The sequence below is a fragment of the Marmota flaviventris genome, chromosome 2 (assembly GCF_047511675.1).
Source record: "Marmota flaviventris isolate mMarFla1 chromosome 2, mMarFla1.hap1, whole genome shotgun sequence".
Lineage (NCBI taxonomy): Eukaryota > Metazoa > Chordata > Mammalia > Rodentia > Sciuridae > Marmota > Marmota flaviventris.
The window spans coordinates 122,224,400-122,247,984 of record NC_092499.1 but is presented as its reverse complement, the minus strand read 5'-3'; the positions used below and the strand labels follow the sequence as shown (position 1 = coordinate 122,247,984).

At 37.6% G+C, this 23,585-nt stretch overlaps 2 protein-coding genes across 31 annotated transcripts in view; one reads left to right on the top strand and one right to left on the bottom strand.

The window, feature by feature from the left end:
• The first annotated feature begins 293 nt into the window (after positions 1-293).
• Positions 294-23,358, top strand: Fbxo22 (F-box protein 22). Its single transcript, XM_027924261.3, has 7 exons — positions 294-475; positions 824-962; positions 5,101-5,188; positions 5,759-5,854; positions 10,587-10,751; positions 16,632-16,797; positions 19,818-23,358. Exons 1-7 carry the CDS (start codon positions 333-335, stop codon positions 20,233-20,235), a joined length of 1,215 nt encoding a protein of 404 aa, XP_027780062.1. The 5' UTR covers positions 294-332; the 3' UTR covers positions 20,236-23,358.
• Nrg4 (neuregulin 4) overlaps positions 15,306-23,585 on the bottom strand; it is a 191,387-nt gene continuing 183,107 nt past the window's right edge. For all 30 annotated transcript variants that reach the window (XR_011706706.1, XM_071608521.1, XM_071608533.1 and 27 more), the window contains one exon: positions 15,306-17,041. Coding sequence is in view for 29 of the 30 variants with exons in the window: in XM_071608521.1 (XP_071464622.1) it covers positions 17,004-17,041 (38 nt within the window). In the remaining variant the exon portion in view is untranslated. The remainder of the gene's footprint in view (positions 17,042-23,585) is intronic.

Sequence of the window (23,585 nt, the reverse complement as noted above, 5' to 3'; positions counted from 1 at the left end):
ACGAATTAGACGAAGATGTGAACTGGCAAAATACAGCAGCTCCAAGTACAGTGAGGTTCCGAAGAGAACTCGTTTCTACTGCAGGAGGAAGTTCGGAGCACCAGAAGACGCTCACCCACAACATTCCAGTACAGACGAGCGTTCTTAACTCCTGCGCCGGAAACCCAGCGGCCAAAGGTCACGCAGAAGCCTTCGCAGCGTCCCTTCCATTGCCTGGCCGACCGGAAGTGGCGCCTGCGCCTGCGCAGTGTGCGCTTACCGTGGAATCGTACGCCGGCCTAGCCAGGTGCCTCCGAGCCGCCGTAGTGCTTGTGCGAGCGGGTTGGCGAGGAATGGAGCCGGTGGGCGGTGGCGGCGACCGCTGCGGCTCCTCCTCCGCAGACCCTCGGAGCACCTTTGTGTTGAGTAACCTAGCGGAGGTGGTGGAGCGTGTGCTCACCTTCCTGCCCGCCAAGGCGTTGCTGCGGGTGGCTGGGTGAGGAGAGGGGAGGCGGGAAGCTGACCTGTGGGCATTCCCCGGGCTGGCGTGGTGGGAAGACACCTTCGGGACTTAAGAGCTCCCACGTCCGTCCTGATGCAACCCCCACCTATGAAGTGCCCTTGCTGTAGTGTTCCGGGAACTTTTCTGAGTGCGAAGTTCCCCCTGAGGTTTTTTTTCCACGTTCGGCTCTTTGGCCGAACCAGTACCCACACACCTACCTCACCTGCGGACGTTGGATCCTGCAGGGATCTCCAGCTGCCACGCTAGCGGGTGGGTGGGGGGCAGTCTTTGAGCCACGGAAGAGGTGAATGCCTACGACCTTTTGTGCATTTGCGTCCCCAGTGTGTGCCGCTTGTGGAGGGAGTGTGTTCGCAGAGTGTTGCGGACCCATCGAAGTGTGACCTGGATCTCCGCGGGCCTGGCGGAGGCCGGCCACCTGGAGGGGCATTGCTTGGTCCGCGTGGTAGCAGAGGAGCTTGAGGCAAGTAAGAAGGGGTGTCTGCAGTCAGTTGCAGGGTTGGTGGGTCAGCCTTTGGGAATTGAAATTTAAAAATCCCAGTATTGTATGTGTCCTTGTTTTTGTTGAAGAACATTTTCTTGTGCCAGTGAAAAGCCTTATGTAATAAACGATAGCTTTAGTGACTGTATGGTAACGGTAATTTATTTGACTATTCATCAGATGTTAGCTATTCTAAGAAAGCTTCACAGACCCTTTCCCTTGAAGCAAGTGGTTTTCGTCTCTGTTTTGCAGGTAATGCAATTGAGTGTCTCTTGCTCAATGCTACACACTGGAAAGCCAAGAAACAAAACTTATTCCCAAGTATTTCAACGCCTGCCCTGTACTACTTAATATCTCTGGGCCCCCTTTTCAAAAGGTGCGCCAGTAAGTGGGAGGTAAAAACGTGGACTGTGAAGTTAGACAGTGAGATTGATATCTCACTAGGGTGTGAAAGAGAGCCCTTTGAGAGTAAATTGTCAACCTGATACTCTAATCACTCTCTATACTTGAGTATGTATAATGTACAAACAAGAAAATTCTACATAATCACAATGCAGCCATCAAAATCAGGAAACTGTAGTTGATCTATTTTTTTCCATCAGATAGCCTCAGACTCCATTCAGTTTGTCAGTTGCCCCAGTAATGTTCTTCATAACAAAAGGATTCAGTGGGGAATTCTTTTACCAATCAGTCACTTTAAATAAAGTTCAGATTCTTTGGTCTGGAACAGTTTCTCAAGCTTTTCTTGACTTTCCCAATCTTGATACTTAGGAATATTAGAAGCTAGTTGTTTTGTAGAGCATACATAAACTGGTTATGTCTGAGGTTTATTCAATTCAGATTATGTTTCTTTGGCAAGAACTGCACAGAAGTGGTGTTTGCTCTTCTCATGGCCTTCTTTCAGGTAGCATATGGCTTTCATTTGTCTCATTACTGAGGAGATTATCTTAAATTACTTGATTTGCTTGGTATCTGTCAGGTGTCTTTACTGTAAAATTAGTTTCCTGCTGTAATGAGTGTTTTGTGGAGAAATACTTTGAAACTGTTTGAGTCCTCTTTCAGTTTAATCACTTATATTTGTAAATACTCTTGGTCTGTTATTCAAGGGTATATCTGTTACTATCAGTATTTATATTGGTGTTCAAATTATCCCCAGTTTGATGAGTGGGAGCCCCTTCAGGCTGTCTTCATTGTCTTCCAGAGATGACTCCATCATCTTTGAACACTTGCCTGGTTTCTGGCACAATGTGGTTTAAGCTTGTTAAGTGCTGTCTGCTTCAGTCCTAAGATTGATGATTTCTCCAAGAAGCCCTGGTTCCTTTAAGTGGAGAATGGTATTTAGAAGCTAAAATCTGGACTTTAAGTGTACTCTTAGCTCTTGAGAGATTTACTGCTTTAAAGCCCAGTCAGTGGACAGAACCAAGGAGTGTATATATGTATCTATAGTCATCCCTTTGGATCTACTGTGTATTGGTTCTAGGACAACCCCATCCCTACTCCCCACCATCCACATTTGGAAATCCTTGGATACTCAAGTTCGTTATGTAAAGGATATAGTATTTGCAGATAACCTATGTATATCCGTCTATATTTTCAGTAATCTTCAGATTACTTAATACCCAATACAATGTAAATACCACATAGTTTATACTGTATTGTTAGAGAATAATGAAAATAATGTTAGAGAATAATGAAAATTTTGTGCATGTGCAGTACAGATTAACTTTTTTCTCTTGAGTATTTTTCAACCATGATTGGTATCCCTGAACTCAAAACTCACAGATGTGGGTGCCGAATGTAACATGCCTATGTATGTATATACATCTCTTGCCCATTTATAACCATATTTCTATCCATCTATATCTGGAAACTCATGAGTTTCTCTTTTTTTGGATGGTGGAACTGGGGATTGAACCTAGGGGTGTATTGCCACTGAGCTACATCCCAAGTCCTTTTTATTTTTTACTTTGAGACAGGGTCTCACTCAGTTGCTGAGGGTTTCTGAGTTGCTGGGGCTGGTCTCCAAGTTGTGATAGTCCTGCCTCAAAACCTCCTGAATTGCTGGGATTACAGGCATGCACCACTGCACCTGGCACATAATCCAACATAGGATTCTTTCTATCTTTCTGCTCATATTTGTACCTCCCTTTTGGACAATGAAAAACTTGGCTCTCATCTTTCTTATTATATTTAGATAGCAGATGAGTGCCCCATATGTGACTGATGGTCTGTTTCCGGTTTCTTTCTTTCTTTTTTTTTTTTTTTAATATTTTTTTTAGTTATACATGGGCACAGTATCTTTATTTTGTTTATTTATTTTTATGTGGTGCTGAGGATCAAACCCAGGGTCTCACAAGTAAGAGGCAAGTGCTCTACTGCTAAGCCACAACCCCAGCCCCTGTTTCCTGTTTCTTTGTGTCAATTTTCACCTTAACTTTTTGGGCTCTGGGACCCAGACCCAGGGAGCTGGTCAGTGTACAAAGGCAGACTTGTTGGAAAATTTTCTTTTCTGATACTTTGGTCCAAATCCTGCTCTTTCCAGGTTTGTTGTTTGGAAAAACTTGGAAGTTCAAGTAAAAACTTTTCCACAGAAATGTTCTTTGGAGCTTCATTTATAATGCAGGAAATTAAAAACAACCTAATGTTAATCTAATAAATGAAGTCATTATGTGATGAACTTCAAGGTTCATTTAATGATAAAACAAAATGTTAATGAAAGTGAAAAACACAGATTACAAATTATGTTTAGTTAATCTGTATTATTAAAAACAAAAAGGGAAGAGTAATAAGCTCCAAAATGTTAGCATAAGTTTCCTTTGGGATTAGAATTGAGATTTTTTTTTTTTCCCATGCTTTTTTAAACTTTGTGTGGTTTTCAGTTTTTTACCATGGCAGGCATTATTTTTATATGTGAATTAGGGAAATTCAGCAGTTGCTTTTCAGGGGGACTAAAAAAGACAGAATCATAACATCTCAGAACTAGACTTCAAATATTTGTCTAAGAATAGAAAACTTGAAGCCTAAAAACTTTGTGAGGGTTATTCTGCTGGCATATGGCAGAGGCGGTACTAAGCCCTAACCCTCTTGGGCCTTTTCCTAGGTATCACAGACTGAAATGCCCTGACGGCCAGAAAGGCAGCTAAAGTGGAGTAGTGGCTCAGAGGAGTAGTAAGGCCATAGCAGGTCTTTTTGTCAGGAGGCATGCAGTCTGTGTTGTTAGAATGCTCTGATTTTCAAAAGAATGTGGAAACCCTCATTTTATCCAGAAATTTTGTGGAATTTTAAATTTTGGCAACGAATGTATGTTTATAGGTTATATCCAGCCTGGAGGCTACCACAGGTCATCATGCTTAGTATCTTATAAGTTTATCTATCTGGAATCTACTCTGAACTTACCAAATTACAATGAGTCAACTTTTTTCCCCATCTGACCAATAATGAAACTTTATTATAAACTGAGTATTTTATTCTGATGGTTTTCACACACACACAAAAAGGAAAATATCTTCATCCTTTTTTTAATTCAACCATGTCTGTAATGTGAAGTTTAGTGAAAAATCAATGAATATGAATAAGCAAGCCCTGCTTGTAGAGGAAATAGGACACAAATAAGGATCCCAAGTACTGAGAGAATCTAGGAGCAGACTAAGACAGGAAGAGAGATGCAGGGGACCTGGGGAAATGGGCATGTCTGATAATAAGAAACTAAGGGCCTTCAAGGAAGCTTGAAGGTGGGGCTAGATATGAGGAAAGCCTGGACTATTTGACATGCTAGGCAGCAAGGAGAGGAGTAATAGAGCAGCATCGCACCTTCTGTCTGGTGAAAGGTTTCTGTTAAAGCAGGTGGCATCTTTTGCTGGTACTTAAGAGCTTAAATTACCATTATAAAAATGAACTTGAGGGCTGGGATGGATTTGACTTCAAGAAGTAATTAGGTGCTCAGTAAAATGATCTTAAAATGCAAGGGCTAGAGTGAAGAATGAGAAGGAGACAAACTCGGAACCAAACATTGTCCTAAAGGAAGGGAAGGTAGGGGGGCATCAGTAGTTTGGACCAGGGAGATACCATGAAAGTGGTCACAGATTATGGGATTCAATTTGATTTTTTGTTTTCTTTACAGAATGTTCATATCTTACCACAGACAGTTCTCTACATGGCTGATTCAGAAACTTTTATTAGTCTAGAAGAGTGTCGTGGCCATAAGAGAGGTAAGTATCAAAAGAAAAAGCCCCCCACCCCCATTTCACTCTGTACCTTCTTTATGGAGTTACTTATGACTTTGCCTATGCAAGGCTTTTAGTGTGCTGGCTTAACAGGTACCTTTTACCTACAGATCCTGTAGGTAATTGTGTGTTCTTGGCTTGCTAAGAGAAAAAGCAGACGAAGCATCCATGATGGGCACATTGAGGCCCAGAGTTTGATTTAGACAATGGTTTATCATTGTTTAATTTGACTCTGCAGTCATGGTAGTTCTGCTGTAACATCAGCTAAATAAAGAGGTACAGTAAACAGCAAGCCTCAAATTTAGCTGCAACTGTTAAATTTGATGTCACTGGGCCAAGAGCGGTATATAAACAAATGTCAAAAACAAACTAGTAATGCTAAAGGTCAGATTTAGAGTTTAAAATATAAAGCAGGAGCCAAAGTGGAGAAACCTTTTGTTTTTAGGCTTTCTTTTAAATCATTCTCTTGTCAAATATTTGCCTTTTTTTTTAAACAGTGTCAGATTTAAATGTAAATGGATGATATCTAATAATTTTGCTACTATATTATTACAGCAAGGAAAAGAACTACTATGGAAACCGCATTGGCACTTGAGAAGCTATTCCCAAAACGATGCCAAGTCCTTGGGATTGTGGCCCCAGGAATTGTAGGTGAGAGAAATTGCAACTTGATGATTTCTTCCTTGCTTTAAGTGGGGTCCTATAGAGTGGTGAATTATTTGTAGGTGAAAAGCACATTATTCTTTCTGGTCATTCAAAATACAATAAAGTTGGTCATATTTGCCATGATTTTACATTTGACTTAAGTTTGTTGTAGTTAGTAATTCAAGTCTCAGTGCTGCTACCTGTATAAAACAAATATAATGCATCTCTTTTCAATAGCCATTCATTAGAGGGAATGTTTGATCACTGAATTTTTGCTGTTTTTATTATTGTTGTTGTTATTATTATTATTATTTTATTCTTTTCTGTAGGTAATGGGGGAAAGAGAGTCTGTTGAGGCAGTACAGGTATAGTGGCTAAGATACATACCTACTTGGATTCCAGTGGTACTGCTTAGTATCTGTGGCACTTTGAGCAAGTTATCTGACTTCTGTAGGGCTTTAGTTACCCCATCAATGGAATGGGATGATGATGGTGGTGATAGAACCATCCCTGGAGTATTGTGAGGATTAAATGAATTAATACATGTAGTGCATTTAAAAAGAGATGTGCAGTAAGCAAATGTTAGCTATTATTGTTTTCTTTGTTCTGACTTGGTAGTACCTAGTACTCTTTAACCGGCCTCTTTTTCTAGTTGTTGACCGACCTTTATTTTGTTTATTTACATGCGGTGCTGAGAATTGAACCCAGTGCTTCCTCACACATGCCAGGCAGATGTGCTACCAACTGAGCCTCAGCCCCAGCTCTCCTTAATCTGGCATTTTTAATCTTCACTGAAAACTTGTTTTCTTTGTGGACCTGGGATTGAACCCAGCGCTTCCCATGTTTGGCAAGCACTCCACCACTGAGCTATATCTGCAGCTCCAAAAGATTTTTGCTATAAATTTGGGAATCTTGTATAATGAAACAAAGAAACCCCATTCATTTCAAGTGTTTAGAAATGAATAGGGTAAATACATAGTTGATAGGGACTGTTTCATCAGCTCCCCACTACTGTACTATTATTCTGTCCACCCACTCAGGCATGTCATTTCTGATTGGATTAAGGGAACGATAGCAGTGACCCTGGTTTTCTTCAAACCTTTGAATTGTCCTTAAATGATTGATCATTTCTTTACCATTACTGGTTGCTAATAAATACAGAATCATAGCTCTTTTTCCTTGCATCATTTTCTTGGTCTCCCCTCTGTATCTACTGTGGCTTCTCTAAACATACAAGTTTTTCCTTTTTAAAATTTCTGCTGAGGGGAATAGGGGAGGAGAGAGAGGATAGGGCCAGACCTGGGTGACACTCTCCCTTGTGAGCCTTGCCTTACTCGGCATTAGTTTTGATTTGTGTTTCTCATCCCCCTAAGTTCTGCTGTGATCTTGATGTCAGGACAGTGCCATTCCAGCTCCTTTAGTCAGGGCTTGGTCTTTTGTATCTTCTTGGTTCCCTATTACCCTTTTTACTGTTTCTGATTCCCCTACAGCTGGTACTTTCTTTGAGTCAGTTCCTCATGTGCCTGAACAAAGTTTCCACCAAGATAATTTTTCTTAGGCCACTGTACAGTGATTGTTTCTAAAACAGCCATGATAGTTACTAGTCCCATCTTCCTTCCTTATGGTTGGAAAATTTTCAAGTTTTAGAAAAATCTGTTCATTTTTTACAGGTGCATATGTTACTTTTCCACAGATAAACTTTACCTACAGTCAAATGTAAAATCTTTAGTTTAAAATTTATTGAGTTTTGACAAATTTATGCCCTTCTGTAATCAACCCCCTAGTCAAGATAGGAAATACTTCCACCACCTGGGAGAGTTTCTTCTCATCTCCTGTTAATTCCTGCCTTTGAAAACCTATTTTGATTTTTCTGACTGTAGGTTAGTTTTGCCTGTTGTGAAAGTCACATAAATGGGCGTGATCTCTTTTTGTGTTTTATCTTTCACTCAGTATAAATATTTTTAACAATGTGTTTTTGAGATTTGTTTGTTATGTTAATCAGTAATTCTTTAAAAAAATTTCTCAAGTAGCATTCTATTATATAAGTAGATCATGATTTGTTTTCTCATTCTCTTTTTGATGAACATTGTTATAATTTCCAGTTCCTAAGTATTATGAATGAAGTTGTTAAGAACATTTGCCTTTGTGTATAGGTCTTAAAATTCTTCTTAGGCAGTCACCAAGAAGTGGAAAAGGAGGATCTGAGTGTTGATGTAAATTTAACTTAAAAGGAAACACCAGTTTTCCAAACCAGTGATGTATGAGAGTTCCATTTGCTCCATATCCCAATAGTCATGATTCTTGTTAATTTTAGCCATTATAGTGGGCATCTAGAGGCTTATGATAGTTATAATTTAAATTTTTCTAATGACTAATTATGCTGAGAACTTTTTCATGAGTTTATGGGCTATTTCTATGTCAGTTTTTGTGAAATGTCTTTTACTGATTTTTTTTTTATTGGAATGTTTGTCTTATTGAGTTATAGGAGCTCTTTATATAGTTTGAGTCCTCTAACAGGTGTAGGTATTATAAATGTTTTCTCCTGGTCTGTGGCTTTTTATTGTCTTAACAGTTTCTTTTAATGAGCAGAAAACTTTAAGTTCAGTTTATCAATATTTTTCTTTCATAGTTAATTTTTTAAATGTCCTTTGTAAGAAATCTTTGTCTATCTTAGATTTACAAAGGTGTTTAATCTCATGTTTTATTCTATAAACTGTATAGTTTTAGCTTTAATATTTAGTTCTGTGGCCTAACTTGAGTTAATTTTATATTTGTTTGTAAGGTAGGTGTTTAAAGTTAGTTTTTTCCCCATGTTTGTGTAGTTATTCTGTCACCATGTCTTTGAGAGTTTTCTTTCCTTATTATGTTGTCTTGGCAACTTTGTCAAAAATAATTTGTTAGAAATAATTGAGCCAGAGCTGGAGTTGTGGCTCAGTGGTAGAGCACTTGCCTAGCACGTGTGAGGCACTGGGTTTGATCCTCAGCACCACATAAAAATAAATACAGGTATTGTGTTTACCTACTAAAGTAAAATTTTAAAAAATAATAATTGAGCCTGATTTTGGGTTTTATTCTCTTCCCTCAATCTATTTTCTATCCTTAAACCAAATAATATCATCTGGATTCTTGTAGACATCAGTGTTCTTGTTAAGGATTATTTGGCTCTCTGGGTCCTTTGCATTTTCACATACATTTTCAGTATATCAATTTCTACAAAAGAGTCTTGTTATTTTAATTCAGATTGTTTTGCAGTCTTCTAAATACATATAAAAAATTGCTCTTATGTTTTGATATTTTCCGTGGAACAAAGGGCCTTATCATAAACTCTGAATTTTTGTTTTCATGTATTTAATTCAGAATATATTTTGTGGGTTTGGTTTGACTTGGAAATTTTCTCTTTGAGTATATATATTTTTTCATTTTGCCCTAAATTTGGTCCATTTGGTTTGTGATATGCTTAACACTTTTTTTTTTTGTAGTTAAAGATGGACAGAATGCCTTTATTTTATTTGTTTATGTTTATGTGGTGCTGAGGATCGAACCTAATGTCTCATGCAAGCTAGGCAAGTGCTCTTCCACTGAGCTACAACCCCAGCCAGTTTTTTTTTTTTCCTTTTTTACACTAGTAATAATAATTTAGTATTACACAAAAGAAAAAAAAATTAAGCACCACGGACTTAACCACTCTATTAACTTTATGAGGTTTGTGTTTATATTTGTGGTGTAGGTAAAACCAGAATATAATTTTCTGTGATTTGTAACTTACTGTATTATGTATTAGTCTGCTAGGGTTGGACAAAATAACACTGTCTGGATGGCTTAAACAACAAATTTATTTTCTCATAGTTTGGAGGCTGGAGGTCCAAGTTCAGCATTAGTTTTTCCTGAAGCTTGCAGACAGCCTTCTTCTCTCTGGTCCTTTTGTATACCTTGTCTTTGTACAGAGTGAGCCTGGTGTCTCTTCCCCTCTTATGAGAACTTTAATCCTGATGGAATAGTGCCTACTGTTATGATCTCATTTAACTTTTACCTCTTTAAAGACCTTATCTCTAAGTACAATCACAAAGAAGAAGTTAGGCCTTATATGAATTTGGGGAGGGGGGTAGTCTATTACATCTGCCTTTAAAATGCACAGCACATTACAAACATATTTTCAGGTCAGCAGATAACATATCTGGCATCAGTCTTAATGGCTACATTCTGTTGTATATATGAAGCTTTTAATCTAAATACTAAGGTAGGGCATTTAGGTTTTTTCCCTTTTACTTTCTGTTAATTCTATAATAAAAATAGTTGTGCATACATATACTTTACATAATTAGCAAATTTCTTTGGGATAAATTTTTAAAAGTGGATTTACTATGAAAAAGTATTTGCTACTCAACTTTTTGTTTTGAAAAACTTAAAGCCTGTGGAAAAGTAGCATGATAGAATGAATACACAGTAATCACCCTTGTATCCTCCATTGAAAAAATTTTTGCAACATTTGTTTTTTCTTTGTTTATAAAAACCATTTATTTCTGAGCCATTTGAGAGTAAGTTATAGAAATCATGACATTACACCCTAAAAACACCAAAGCTGAGCATAATTTACCCCCAATAGTGGTTATTTAGCTTGGCATTTGTATTAGTGACTTAAACTGCAGTTATCTAGGTGGGGTTGGTCAATTTACATTGTTACCAAATCAAATTCTGTTTTTATTGAATCTGTTCTCAAAACTGCAATTTTTTCCCCTAGTAACTCCAATGGGAACAGGTAGCAATCGACCTCAGGAAATAGAAATTGGAGAATCTGGTTTTGCTCTATTATTTCCTCAAATTGAAGGAATAAAAATACAACCCTTTCATTTTACTAAAGATCCAAAGAACTTAACACTTGAAAGACATCAACTTACTGAAGTAGGTAAGTTACTGTTATTTATTATTAATTGTTTTGTTGGTTAACTTTGTTTTAATTTTGGCTTGTTGGTGGATATTAGTTTCCCTTAAGAAAATCCAAATGAAGTACACCTGTTACTGGCAACATGGCTAATTCAAGCCAGTGATTCACAGAAGCTAGTACTGTACATTTTGTTTTTTTTGTTTTTGGTGTCAAATCATTTTATTGAGAAGGTTGGAGATTAAGGAGTGCGGAAGTGCTGAAATTAACGATTAAATCCGACGTCCGCTGCAGGGCCAGACCTTGCCACCGCTGAAAAGCAGTACTGTACATTTTGTTAGAATTGGTTTGCTTTTTAAATAGTTTGCCTTAAAGCCCAAGAGGACAGAATGAAAACAATTACATTAGTACTCTGTGGATAATAAATTTATTTGTATTTAATTATGGATTTTGAAGGAATTCTTGCTCTTTGAATAGTGTCTTATAGTTTTGCCTAGTTTTGTTTTTGTAAGCTGAAAAGTATTTTACACTTATAAATAAACATTTATTATAAAAGGTTTTAGAAGAAACAAGTTGTCTCTAAGTGGACTAATAAGATAGGAACTGGCATAGTGAAATTGGGAAGTGTTAGGAAAGGTCTCGGAAGGCACAGTCTATCCATATTCAGGGTTGTACTGGGACCAAAAGACAGGAAGTGTGGCTGGAAGAGGTGAATCATGAGAGGTGAATGTGAAGAGGTGGAGGGCTGGCTGTGGGTCCAAGTTTTGATGAAAAAAACTTAATGCAGTAAGCAACAAACTAGCTACTTAAGCAAAACATTGTGAAGGCCTTTTATCTACATCCGCAAATAAACTGATTGGACTTTAACTCATTAAAGTTAAGGTACAGATAAGTCTCCATTATTTGAAGTGGCACTTATCCCAGCAGGAATTTAAAAAAAAAAAAAAAATGTGTAGCAACAAAGAGAAGATTTGGTTGGTTTAGTAATCAGGGGGAAAAAAGGACTAGCCACATTAAGACTAGTTTTTACAACTACCCCTGACAATGTAAAAAAGGCCAAAACACAAAATTTGGGCATCAGCAACTAAGACTAGCAGCTATGAGCAGCAGGCCATTTAATTGGAGGATGGCAGACATATTTAGGAAGAGTATGGAAAGTTTAAACAGCCAGCTCTGTGAGGCAGGGTAGTGTAGCTATTGAGAATTCAGTTTTTTATCTGCCCTAGTTCTGCTACTGTCCAGGCTTTTAGGATGAGTTTCTTAACTTTTCTAAACCTGTTTACTTTTCTATAAAGTGAAAATAACTACAGCGTTATGGAGATTAAATGAATGACTTATGTAAAGCACAAGGGCCTGAAGAGAAGGCAATCAGTTGGAGGAAATTAACAAATGATTAGATCTAAGGGAGTAGAGAGACTGGGGGACTTAGTGAAAACTTCTGAATTTTTTATCTAGGAGATAGGGACAGTGGTGATTCAGAGAGCAGATGTAGGGAACTCTGGGACAGAAGCAGCAAGATGTGGGAGAAACAATTAGGAAAATCAGACCCCCTCTGAGACACTTGTTTTGGCTTTTGATTTAATGTTTTTGCTAAAGGCTTTCTGGCCAAATCTTTTTGCTTCCTTTGTCTGGAGGAGTGGTATGCCTCCCTGGGCAGTTCTTCCTCCTCTGTTATCCTGGGCATCTTGGGAGTCTTCGGTGGGGTTCTTATACTTAGCCCTGGTTGAAGCTAGAATCCTCATTTTGTCAGTTCAAAAGAAAGCCAAAATCTTGAGCAGAAGAAAGCATCCATTTTATGATAAAATTGTAATTTTTGTTAGACCATGTTTGCTTTGTGGACCAAATGTAGGAGTGGGGACACAGCCCCAGGTTTATCCTGCTTGGTGATGCTTTCATATACTGTCCTGTTCTGAGCTACTTGCTGTGATCAGTTTGAGCCAAGGCATCATTTTCATCCTTTGGGAAACAAGCGTTGCCTAGATTGGGATGGTAATTTCTGTTCTCTCATGCTGTCTTATGTCCCACTTTTATGTGTTTCTAAATTTGGACCATCTCAACTAGACAAGGAGTGAGTGAGTGGCTGGAGGCTGTGATGTGGGGCCTGGGTTGCTGAACCAGATACCTGGGGCCAGATCCTTTTCTTGTCTTTTATGACACTGGAAGCATTCTGTTCATATCAGTGTCCCTCAAAGTTTTTCTGTAAGGGGCCAGATAGTAAATGTTTTAGGTTTTGCCAGCCAGATAGTCTTAGGTGCATCCGTTCAGCTCTGCTGTGGGAATGCAAATGCAGTTGGCAGTGCGTAGAAGAATGGCTGTGCTCAGATGAAGTTCTGTTTAGAGAGAGAGAGAGGATGTGGGCTGGATTTGGCCTATGGACTTAGTTTGTCTTCACTTACTTTATCGTACATAACTGCAGCAACTATAAGATGTCCTGTGAAAGGCTCACAATAAGCAAGGGACTAAATTCTCTTATAAAACTGGCAATGGCCCTGAAGACAAGGGATCTTGTGTTTGATTTAATTATAGTTCTACTAGCTAGACCCTGCATATAGGAGATGACATAATCTGACCTAGTGTCATAGTATATATAATTTTATACAATACTGTTATATTCTTTTTGGAGGAATCTTACCAGAATGTGCATTAAGAGAGTAGGTGTAGATTGTTGTAAGGTCTGTATGATATTCTGTGTTAAAATTAGTCTCTGGAATGAGAAGGGGGCGCAAAACCCACAATTGATTCTTAAGGATGTAAAAACTATCTACTATCTCAGTAAAATTTCATAAAAAGCCATTACTTATTCATTGAAAATCAGTTTGTGGAGCTAGAGTTATGGCTCAGTGGTAGAGCGCTTGCCTAGCAAGCGTGAGGCACTGGGTTTAATTCTCAGGAACACATATAAATAAATAAAAAATAAAGGTGCATTAACTAAAAAATATTTTTGGAAAATTTGAAAAAAGAAAAACTGGGTATATGCTGCATGTAAACCTCTGTTTGTGATGACATTGTCCCGGCCTTCTGGACCTCCCAGTCAGCAGGGCAGGCCGACTGAATGAAAAACCATACTGCCAGGTAGAAGCACAGATGTGCTAGAAAACATACAACCAGGGGGCTTAATAGACTTAATAGAACCTTGGGAAGATGGAAAGGAGGCTTGGGTAGGAAGGAGTATCGTGGGTGGTTTTTATATTCTTTGCTGGTCGCTGACAAAAAACCCCAGCAAGATAGCCAAGAGATCAAAGAACGAAATAGAAAAACCTGGTAATTCCCGTGAGGGTGTAGAAGTGAGTTCCCACAGCTCAGTTGGGAAACCTAAAGAATATCCTGCCTGGGAGGCATGAGAGGAGGGGTCTGTGATGGAAGCTGAACCCGCAGGCAGAGGCCAGTCAGGAAGGCCAAAGGAGGACTGTTGGGAAGCTAGGAGTCTCAACGCAGGAATGGCATGATCAGAAATGTCTCTGGAAAATGCCACTGTGGCTGCAGGGTGCTGGTCGTTGTAGAGGAGCACAGGAGTGGATGCAGGATGAGTTCAGTTTGCTTTGTAGTGTACATATTTCAAAACATTATCTTGTACATAATAGCTATATATTCACATTAAATTTTTTAAAAATCAGATGCAGGAAAAACAGGATGCTGTTGTATTGGTTAAGGCAAGAAGAAGTGGCATTTTGGGCAAGGGTGGTAGCGGGTGGAGTTGAAGAGAAGTAGATCAATTCCAGAGAAGGTTCAGAGGTAAATGGATGGCATGTGGTGACTGATGCAATATTTGACGTTGAGAATAAGAGAAGTGGCATTGATCTCACCTAGGTTTTTGGCTGGGTACAGTTTCACAGTAAAGAATGGACTAGAAGGTGCAGTTTGGAGGAATCAAGTTATTAAAAGTTGTTTTGAGGGGCTGGGGATGTGGCTCAAGCGGTAGCGCGCTCGCCTGGCATGCGTGCGGCGCTGGGTTCAATCCTCAGCACCACATATAAATAAAGATGTTGTGTCTGCCGAAAAACTAAAGAATAAATATTTAAAAAAAACAAAAAAAAACTTCTCTCTCTTAAAAAAAAAAGTTGTTTTGAACATGTTGAATTTGAGATGGAGATAGTAAGTAGACAGTTGACTGTCAGAGCTCAGGAGAGTGGTCGGGATGCAGGATGCAAATTTGAGAACCATCAGGTGATGAATGGTAACTGAAGCAAAGGGGACTGACCGGCTTCAGTGATGTGAAGCTGGGAGGGAAGGCACTCATCAGTGTGTTGACGGCCCTGGGCTTACTGAAGTAATATTTCTGTCATATCCCTCCCTTTTGCACTGAAGACTTTATTGAGACTACTCAGTAAGTAGATTGAGTAATTTCCTAACTTTTCTTTGAATAGCCATGACATTATCTTGGGCTAGTCACTTCTTTGGGGTTATCAATTTTGTTTGTAAAATAAGATTAGACCCTTGATCCAGAGGCATTTTCTAACTGAAAATCTGTTTTATAATTTTTTTTTTTTCTCTCAGAATTTGCTAGGCTGGTCTATAATAGAAGAAAAAGACACTTTAGTAGTGATCTGTGAGACCCGGTATTATGAAATAACAACATCCTTTCATTATTCAAATCAGTAATTTATTGTGTAGAGAATAAGAAATGACCCAGAGGCAGTTTCCCAGAATCATTATTTGATTTTGGTAATTAGTCATTTTTCTACCCCCATATTTTGTTGAACGAGCCTTATTTCTAGTAACCTCACCTTTGGTCTATCAAGATGGAAGTCATGTGGCCAAATCAAATGGAAACACGAGTGTGGTTAGGTTTTGGATTTCTTTCCTGTCCCAGAAGCCACTCTGTTTGATAATGCTATTGAATTTCTAATTGATGTTCAAAAACAAGGTGCCAGAGGCTCAAGTGAAACCCTGGGAGGGAGCTTTGGGAGCCCAAACACAGCCTGATCCCTAGGACTCTGCCGCCCCCTGTTGCTAGCTGCTTTTAGTCCATATGCCACAGGTCAAACCTGTTCCTGTTTTCCAAAGGCTAATCCACCTTCACTCCCACCTATTCCCTGCAGTAGGTGGACAGATCCTGTATTTCTGTGGTATAGTAGTTTCCCAAGGCTGCTATAACAAAGTACCTTGATGACTTAAAACACCACAGATTTATTCTGTCACATTTAAGCAGTCAGAAGTCTGAAATCAAGGTATCAGTAGCGCCCCACTCCTGGAGGCTCTACGGGCAAATCTGATGTCTCTTTCTGCTTTTATAGCCGCTGACATTTCTTATGGTTGCGTCACTGCAGTTTCTACTTCTGTGGTCACATTGCCTCCTCCTCTGTCTGTCTCCTTTGTCTGTCTTTTATTTTAAGGGCACTTGTCATTGGACTTAAGTGTCCACCTGGATAATTCAGGTGATCTCATTTCAAGATCCTTAGTGAGGTCTGAAAAGATTCTTTTTCCAAAAAGAGGCTCACATTGATAGATTGGGTTTAAGGTGGATATACACTGTAGGGGGTACCATTTACCCCACTACATGTAGTTGGTGCATTTTGTCTGCAATTTCTTTGGCTCTTTAAATTCCTCAGCTGATAATCCTATTGTTCTCTGCAAACCAGTGTCCCTTTCATTTCAGGTGGTGATCTGTTTGGAACCAGCTGTGTCCATAGAGAGCTGCTGCTCAGTACATAATTGCTTTCTTACTTGTTGGGTATTGATTGTATTATTTTCAAATAGGTTTTCTAATGAAAAAAAAAATTGCAGCTAAGAATTTGAGTTAGTATTTTAAAAGTTTGTAAAAAATGGGAAACTTGACAGCTGAAGCACTAAATTGCACTTCCTTAGGAGTGCCAGTAATTAGCAGTAGCATTTCATTTTGCAAGATGTATAAGATAATTCCTCTTCTAAGGCTGTTTTTAATTATTGCTTTTCGTTTCTCTGCAGGTCTTCTAGATAACCCTGAACTTCGCGTGGTCCTCGTCTTTGGCTATAATTGTTGCAAGGTGGGAGCCAGTAATTACCTGCAGCGAGTAGTCAGCACTTTCAGTGATATGAATATCATCTTGGCTGGAGGCCAGGTGGACAACCTGTCATCATTTACTTCTGAAAAGTAAGCTTTCTGTGCTTCTGATTTCTTCTGTGAACGAAGGGAAATGGTCTCAGGTTTTCATTACTGTAGACTTAGGTTAAGGGGCTTACTCAACATAATTCTGCTTATAGTTGAAGAATTAAACATAACTTGTATTGTCCTTTAAGAATGTCTTCTTAGTTGGACTCACATTCTTCTTAAAATTGATTTTCAGCATTGCCTGTTGATCAGTTCTGGCACTCTGTGACCTCAGTATATGCCATTTCTGCATAACAAGAAATCATAAATTAAGTTAAAATAAAAACAAAGGCATTTTTCCCCCAAGTACAGAATAGATTTGCTAATCAGGGACACAGGTTCAATTAGAAACCAGACAAATGTTTTGTTGTTAAGGGGAAAGAGGACTAGGTTTTTAAAGGGAAAGGGGGAGGAATGGATTGACTCTGCTACTCAAGTTGTTTTCAGTGTCTTTAGATTGAGGTTGGGGTCTGTCCACATGTTAAGCTGTATAGTATAAGGGGCTGTTGCAAGAATGTCATCAGTAAGCAGTCTTTTGAGACAGACAGCTAGTTAGTCTAAGCTCCATGACTGGAAAATGTTGTAGGCAGTAGGATAACAAATACTAGTCTAGGGTCTTATATTCTTTTCAGACAGCATTGTTTGGAGGTTAAAGATAGAGGCAAACTGCAGCCTTTCATTGTGTTCCAAGGCTCACAGAGGAATTCTCTTGAGCAAACTATAGCCATTTTATTTCCACACTTTCTCTGTTTTTCCTTCTTTAAAAGGACATATCTGGTTAAAGTGTATTTTCAGGGCAGAACTTCCCAGACAGAGCCTCTAATATGTTCAGTGTTTTAGAAATCTTCTGGTGTTAGGGATGTGGGGTGGAATAACATCTGTGGCAGTTCTCAAATCTATTTGGTCACAAAACCTTTTCTCCATGGAACATCTTGCAGGTATTTTATTGGTTTTCAACATATAATTTTAGAAATTCTGTACCATTTTGAAAGGTTGTTTCAAGTTTGAAAATTGATTTTATTACTAAAACTTTTGCTTTCAGAGATAGAAATATCCTATCTTTGGATCCATTATTTCCTTCTCAATCTTGTTTCATTTTGTTGCTGCACAGGGTCTCTATTTCAAATTTGAGTTTGAGCTCTGGACATGTTTCTGAAAGCAGTAACATGAACTCCTACTCCACCCCCAATGTCATCTCTAAACACTAGTATTTATTCCTCACTGTATTTGTGTTTAGTATTTGGATCCTGGAATGGTGACATGGGACAAAGAGTAATATACATCATCCCAGTTACAGGGTCTCGCCTGCTAGCCTCCATTGATGTACCAGGGAAAGTAAACAGCTAAGTCCAATGTCCCTGGACTGCAAGTGAGAAAGAAAGTACGTTAAATTTTAGACAGTAGGATAACAAATACTAGACTTTACATACATCTGAATCTCAGTGGCACTATCTATTTTCCCTCTTCCCTAGATTTTCTTCTTTGCTATTACCTTTAAACTGTAAATAACCAATGGTGATTTAACATCTATTTCAGACTTATAAATCTATTGGTGTGGCTATTTATCATCTATTTTTTATACCAATATGGGAAATAAGCCCCCTGAAATAATTACACCTCACACATTAATTTTAATGTACTCTTTGTTCTCTGTCAGTGGCTAAGAGAGTCCATAAATGTTCCATCTTAACAGCGAGCGGATACCCCAACCTGCCTCAGCCCCCCAAAAGATAAATAATTGAGGCAAGAGAGTGACAACATGTATTACAATTGTATGCCAAAGAGGAAATGTGACAAAAGGGAACCTAAAAAGAAGATGGAGGGGCTGGGGTTGTAGCTCAGTGATTGAGCAATTGCCTTGCATGCGTGACGAATTGGGTTTGATACTCAGCACCACATAAAATAAGTAAATAAATAGATATTGTGTCCATCTACAACTAAAAACAATTAAAAAAAAAAAAAAAAGATGGACTCTGCCTCTTTCAAACTGGTTTTGCACAGGTTGTTCTTATTGAGTCTGGTTTCCTGCTAGCCCAGTGAATCTTAACCGTTTTATAGATTCATATGTTGATAAAATGAGAGAAATTAGAAATGTAAGGCATTTACTTTGTTTCCCCCAGTGGGTGTTCACTATCTGTACTTTATAACTCTGATATTTTCTAAGGATGAAATTTCATTTAAAAAAAAAAAGTGCCAGGTAAATAAAGACAATGCAGAAGTCCTTATGATCAGACTAAGCCAAATTCTAGGCTCAAAGTAAGTATTTGTTTACACAACAAACATAAAGCTAAGACTTCTGGAGTATTAACTTTTAAAATTCCATGATTATTTTTAATTATTTAAAATTAATTTTTAATTCATTTTAAATGATTATTTTTAATTATTAGAGAAATGTATTACAGTGGATGGGGTAGAGAGAGAAGATGGGAGGGGAGGGAGGGGGGATAGTAGAGGATAGGAAAGGTATCAGAATACAACAGTTACTAATGGGGCATTATGTAAAAATGTGGATGTGTAACCGATGTGATTCTGCAATCTGTATTTGGGGTAAAATTGGGAGTTCATAACCAACTTGAATCTAATGTATGAAATATGATATGTCAAGAGCTTTATAATGTTTTGAACAACCAATAAAAAAAATAAATTAAAAAAAATTTAATTATTTAAAATTAAGTTTTAAAATTCCATGATTATTTTTAAATATATATCTTTCAGAATTTGACAGGTAGTAGGGAAGAATACCACAGTGTAAATCATACCAAGAAGCTTCACTAACTAGGTTTCTAAATGAGAAAATATTGGTGAATGTGCATGACATATCTTTGTATTTGTGGCTGAAAAGGACAGCTGCTTACTTCTTGATCTGCCTTCAGCAATCTAACATACCACTTATATCTGGGATATGGTCTTTGACCAAGCAGAGGCTGCTAAAGGTAGCAGTGTCTCTCCCTCAGTGCATCATAGGGGTTTTCTTCTATACTTTAGGTATTTCATGATACATTGCCCCTCTTCTATTTTTTCAGGAACCCTCTGGATATTGATGCCACAGGCGTGGCTGGACTGTCATTTAGTGGGCACCGAATCCAGAGTGCCACGGTGCTTCTTAATGAGGATGTCAATGATGAGAAGACTGCTGAGGCGGCCATGCAGCGCCTGAAAGCAGCCAACATTCCAGAACAGAATACCATTGGCTTCATGTTTGCATGCGTTGGCAGGGGCTTTCAGTATTATAGAGCCAAAGGGAATGTCGAGGCTGATGCATTTAGGAAGTTTTTTCCTAATGTTCCCTTGTTTGGCTTCTTTGGAAATGGAGAAATTGGATGTGACCGGATAGTCACTGGGAACTTTATATTGAGAAAATGTAACGAGGTAAAGGATGATGATCTGTTTCACAGCTATACAACAATAATGGCACTGATTCACCTGGGGTCATCTAAATAAAGCCATCTTTAAAGTGGCTTTTGCAGTATTCAAAGTATTGACTTTCAACTTCTGCCTTTTCCACAAAATGGAAACTTGGGATATGTATATTTCAAAAAAAGATAACTTTAGCTCTGTCTGTTCTGTAGCTTTGATAGATGTTCTGAGATCACATTTGGGTAATTTTTAATATATTAGATGAAGGACAACTTTGTACACAACACACAACACGAGTTGAAAGCTTTGCGTTGGGCACAAGCAAAGAAGTTGTGGCTGTGTTCACCTGTCGAAGCTGCTGTATAAGGTGACTTTCAATAGTCTTCCTGCAAGGAATGATCAAAGGGTGATTTACCAGTGAGATAAAGATTTAAGGCATTCTGCATCTACCTCTTTGTATTGGTAAATGACCTTTTAGCAGAATCTGGAAGATATTTTTTTCCTCCCTTAATATCAGAGAAAAATGAAATGGGTTGAGAAATCTTTCTGCTTTCCAATTTTACCAGTTTTCCCCCCCAGATACTGTAATAATATAATTACTTTTTTACTTATGATAAAAATTTAACTTTGTTTTGATACTCTAAAAGTTGCTCAGTCAGATAAAATTGTTGAGAAACTTTTATAAATAAAACTATTTTCCTTAATAAAGAAATTCCAAGAGAAGAATTTTTTCTCATATAGTTTCGTATAGCTAATTGGCAGACCAGAAAATTCTATCACCTTATTTTGATTTTATACCAATAAAACATACCTTACAAACTCATTCAGATACTTTTCTGTATTTCAAAAGCAAACTAATCCTTTGTAAATGAAAAGCTGGAATGTAGGTATTTGTTAGCTGGTCAGTCCTATCATTCAAGTTTGAATTTCTGACACACAAATATTTGAGAGGGGCAGAGAATACCAGTATCCCCTTAATATCCATTCTTACCTTTTATTCTATCACAGTGATAGAAACAAACAAACAAAGACTACATTTCTCAGTGTCTCTTGCAGGTATAATTGTTTTTTGGCTGATGAACATGATGGGAAATGATTCTCTTTTTCTGCCTCTTTTTCTATCTTGTTTGAAATGTACATCTGGTCATGAACCATCTTGGATGCTGCCAAGGAGGCAATACCCCATTGTGGTAGAAAACCAGACAGAGATTCTGGGTCCCTGTATACCTTTGTTGAAGTACCTCCATAGCAGATCTGACCTGCCTGACTCCAGACTGTTTGTTTTACAAAATAGAAATCAGCTTGCTTAAGCAGCCTTCCTCTTCCATCCCTAGGGCTTTATTGTATATGATCTTATAAAGTGAGATAAATGACGTGGCATTTTTGTAATGATTAGAGGTTTTAACAGGACAGTAGAAAACTTGCAATATAAGTAAAAGCAAATGTATTAACATTGTTCCTGATTTTCTGTCACTTTTCTCCCAACTTTTTACCTCGTAGATTTTTCTCTTGCTATTTATGTGTATAATACTTAAAAGGTTCCTTTATTTTATGAGTATTTTAAATATTCCTGAAGAGTTACTTCCTTTTGGAGTTCCAGAAAAGTCCAAAGAAAAGTTTGATTGAGAGATTTTTTTTAATCTGTATTTCTCTTTAGCCATTTGTTAACTTTTCTATTTATTAACTTTTCTGTTATTTGACACTGATATGTATTATCAGTTAGCTAGTAACTCCAAAATCCTAGTCCTTGAATATGCTTAAGTAGAAACATAGACAAATATTTTAGAAATCTTGTTCCTGATATGAATCAGAATTGGTTGAATAATAGAGGAAGGAGGATTTTAAAAGCTGAAATTATGAATAAAATAGGCATGAGAATTACATGGATTTTTAAAAAAATTAATACTCAAAATGTTTTGCTACTTCTCAAAGGAGAATCTGCCACAGGATAACTTGCTAAACATCTGACATTGTTTTGGGGTTTCTTTTAATAGGTTAGCCTTTTGGCACTTGTCAGAGACAATAAAATCATTCAATCACATGGTTGTAATCTTAGTACAAAGTAAAAAGGGGAGAACTTGACCCAATAGAAGTAATAGTATATCTCAATAACAAAAGCCATCCTTTCTGCATCTGAGAGGCTGTGAGGTTGTATGGAAGTAATTTAACTAAAGTCAGAGCTATATTACAGTTTTAAAAGATTTGTCCTACAAGCAAGCATTAAAGAGTAATTACTGAAATTCCTTGAGATGGCAAACCATTGTAGCCACTTGTGAAACTGCAAAAATGATCACATTAAAAAAAAAAAAGAGAGACATAAAGGTGAATCCTTACTGTCTTCACATGCTGAGCTGTCTTAAGATCAGATGATATGATGGTTTATTTAATCAAGACACTTAAAAACACGGATTTCTTATACTTTGAAAACAAAATCATTTGTGGGGCTGTAGTTTGCTTTATAAAAGGCTGCATCAAGGAACATGTTTCCATTCCCTTTGGTCCAAGTAGAATGAAAACTCTTTAACAGCCAAATAGAAATAGGAGAAGGAGGGAAGGTGGACCTGGGGATATACTCTGTGGAATGATGTAACAGTAGGTTGTTTCATTACGATTTTTTCAGTTTTGCTTAAAATTAAAGGATCATCTCAACCCATGAAGCCAGAGAGCAAAAGATTTGCCATGATTTACACTGCACATTTAACAAAAAATAAACGTGCAAAGAATTATATTGCAAGAATAAATTTACAAATCTAGAACTTTCTATGTAATCTGAAGAACCTTTCAAGTAAAAATATAATTGCTTTTGTCATACCCATACGGTCTGGTCCAAATTAGCATTGCCATAAAATCACTTTTAAGGGAAACAGAATACCCCAAATTCCCCTGATGGTAAATCATGAGATTCCACGATTGATTTGATTTTCAGTTGTAAAAACTGAGTATGAGTCGGCTTAATGAAAATGTTAAATGAAATCTGTAATAACATCTTTGTTTGATGAACAAAATTAATATATATGTAGAGTGTACTAGAAAGCTATTTTAACGTGGGCCCTATATAAGTTAGGATAAGTAGTCAAGTATTTACGTTATTTTTATTGTATATATTCACTTCTGCCCTGTGCCACAACTGAAGACTAGTTACTAGAATGTATGCAACTGTAAACACTGGCAGAAGCCAATAAATGTCTTAATGTTTTGGTGCTAAGAGTTATATGGAGTTTTTCATTTTTTAACTTTTTTTTTTTTTTCAAAGTTTTTAATCTCTAATGACTTATCACAGCCAGTGAGATTGGTTAATATTGATTTTAAATGCAAATTATCAGATTGTGGAGAATTTTGAGACAGTCTTAATCTTTTTCTAATTCTCACTAAACAAAATTCAATCACCATACATTTGGTTCTTAATAAATATACTCTGTTCAAAGTCATGTCAT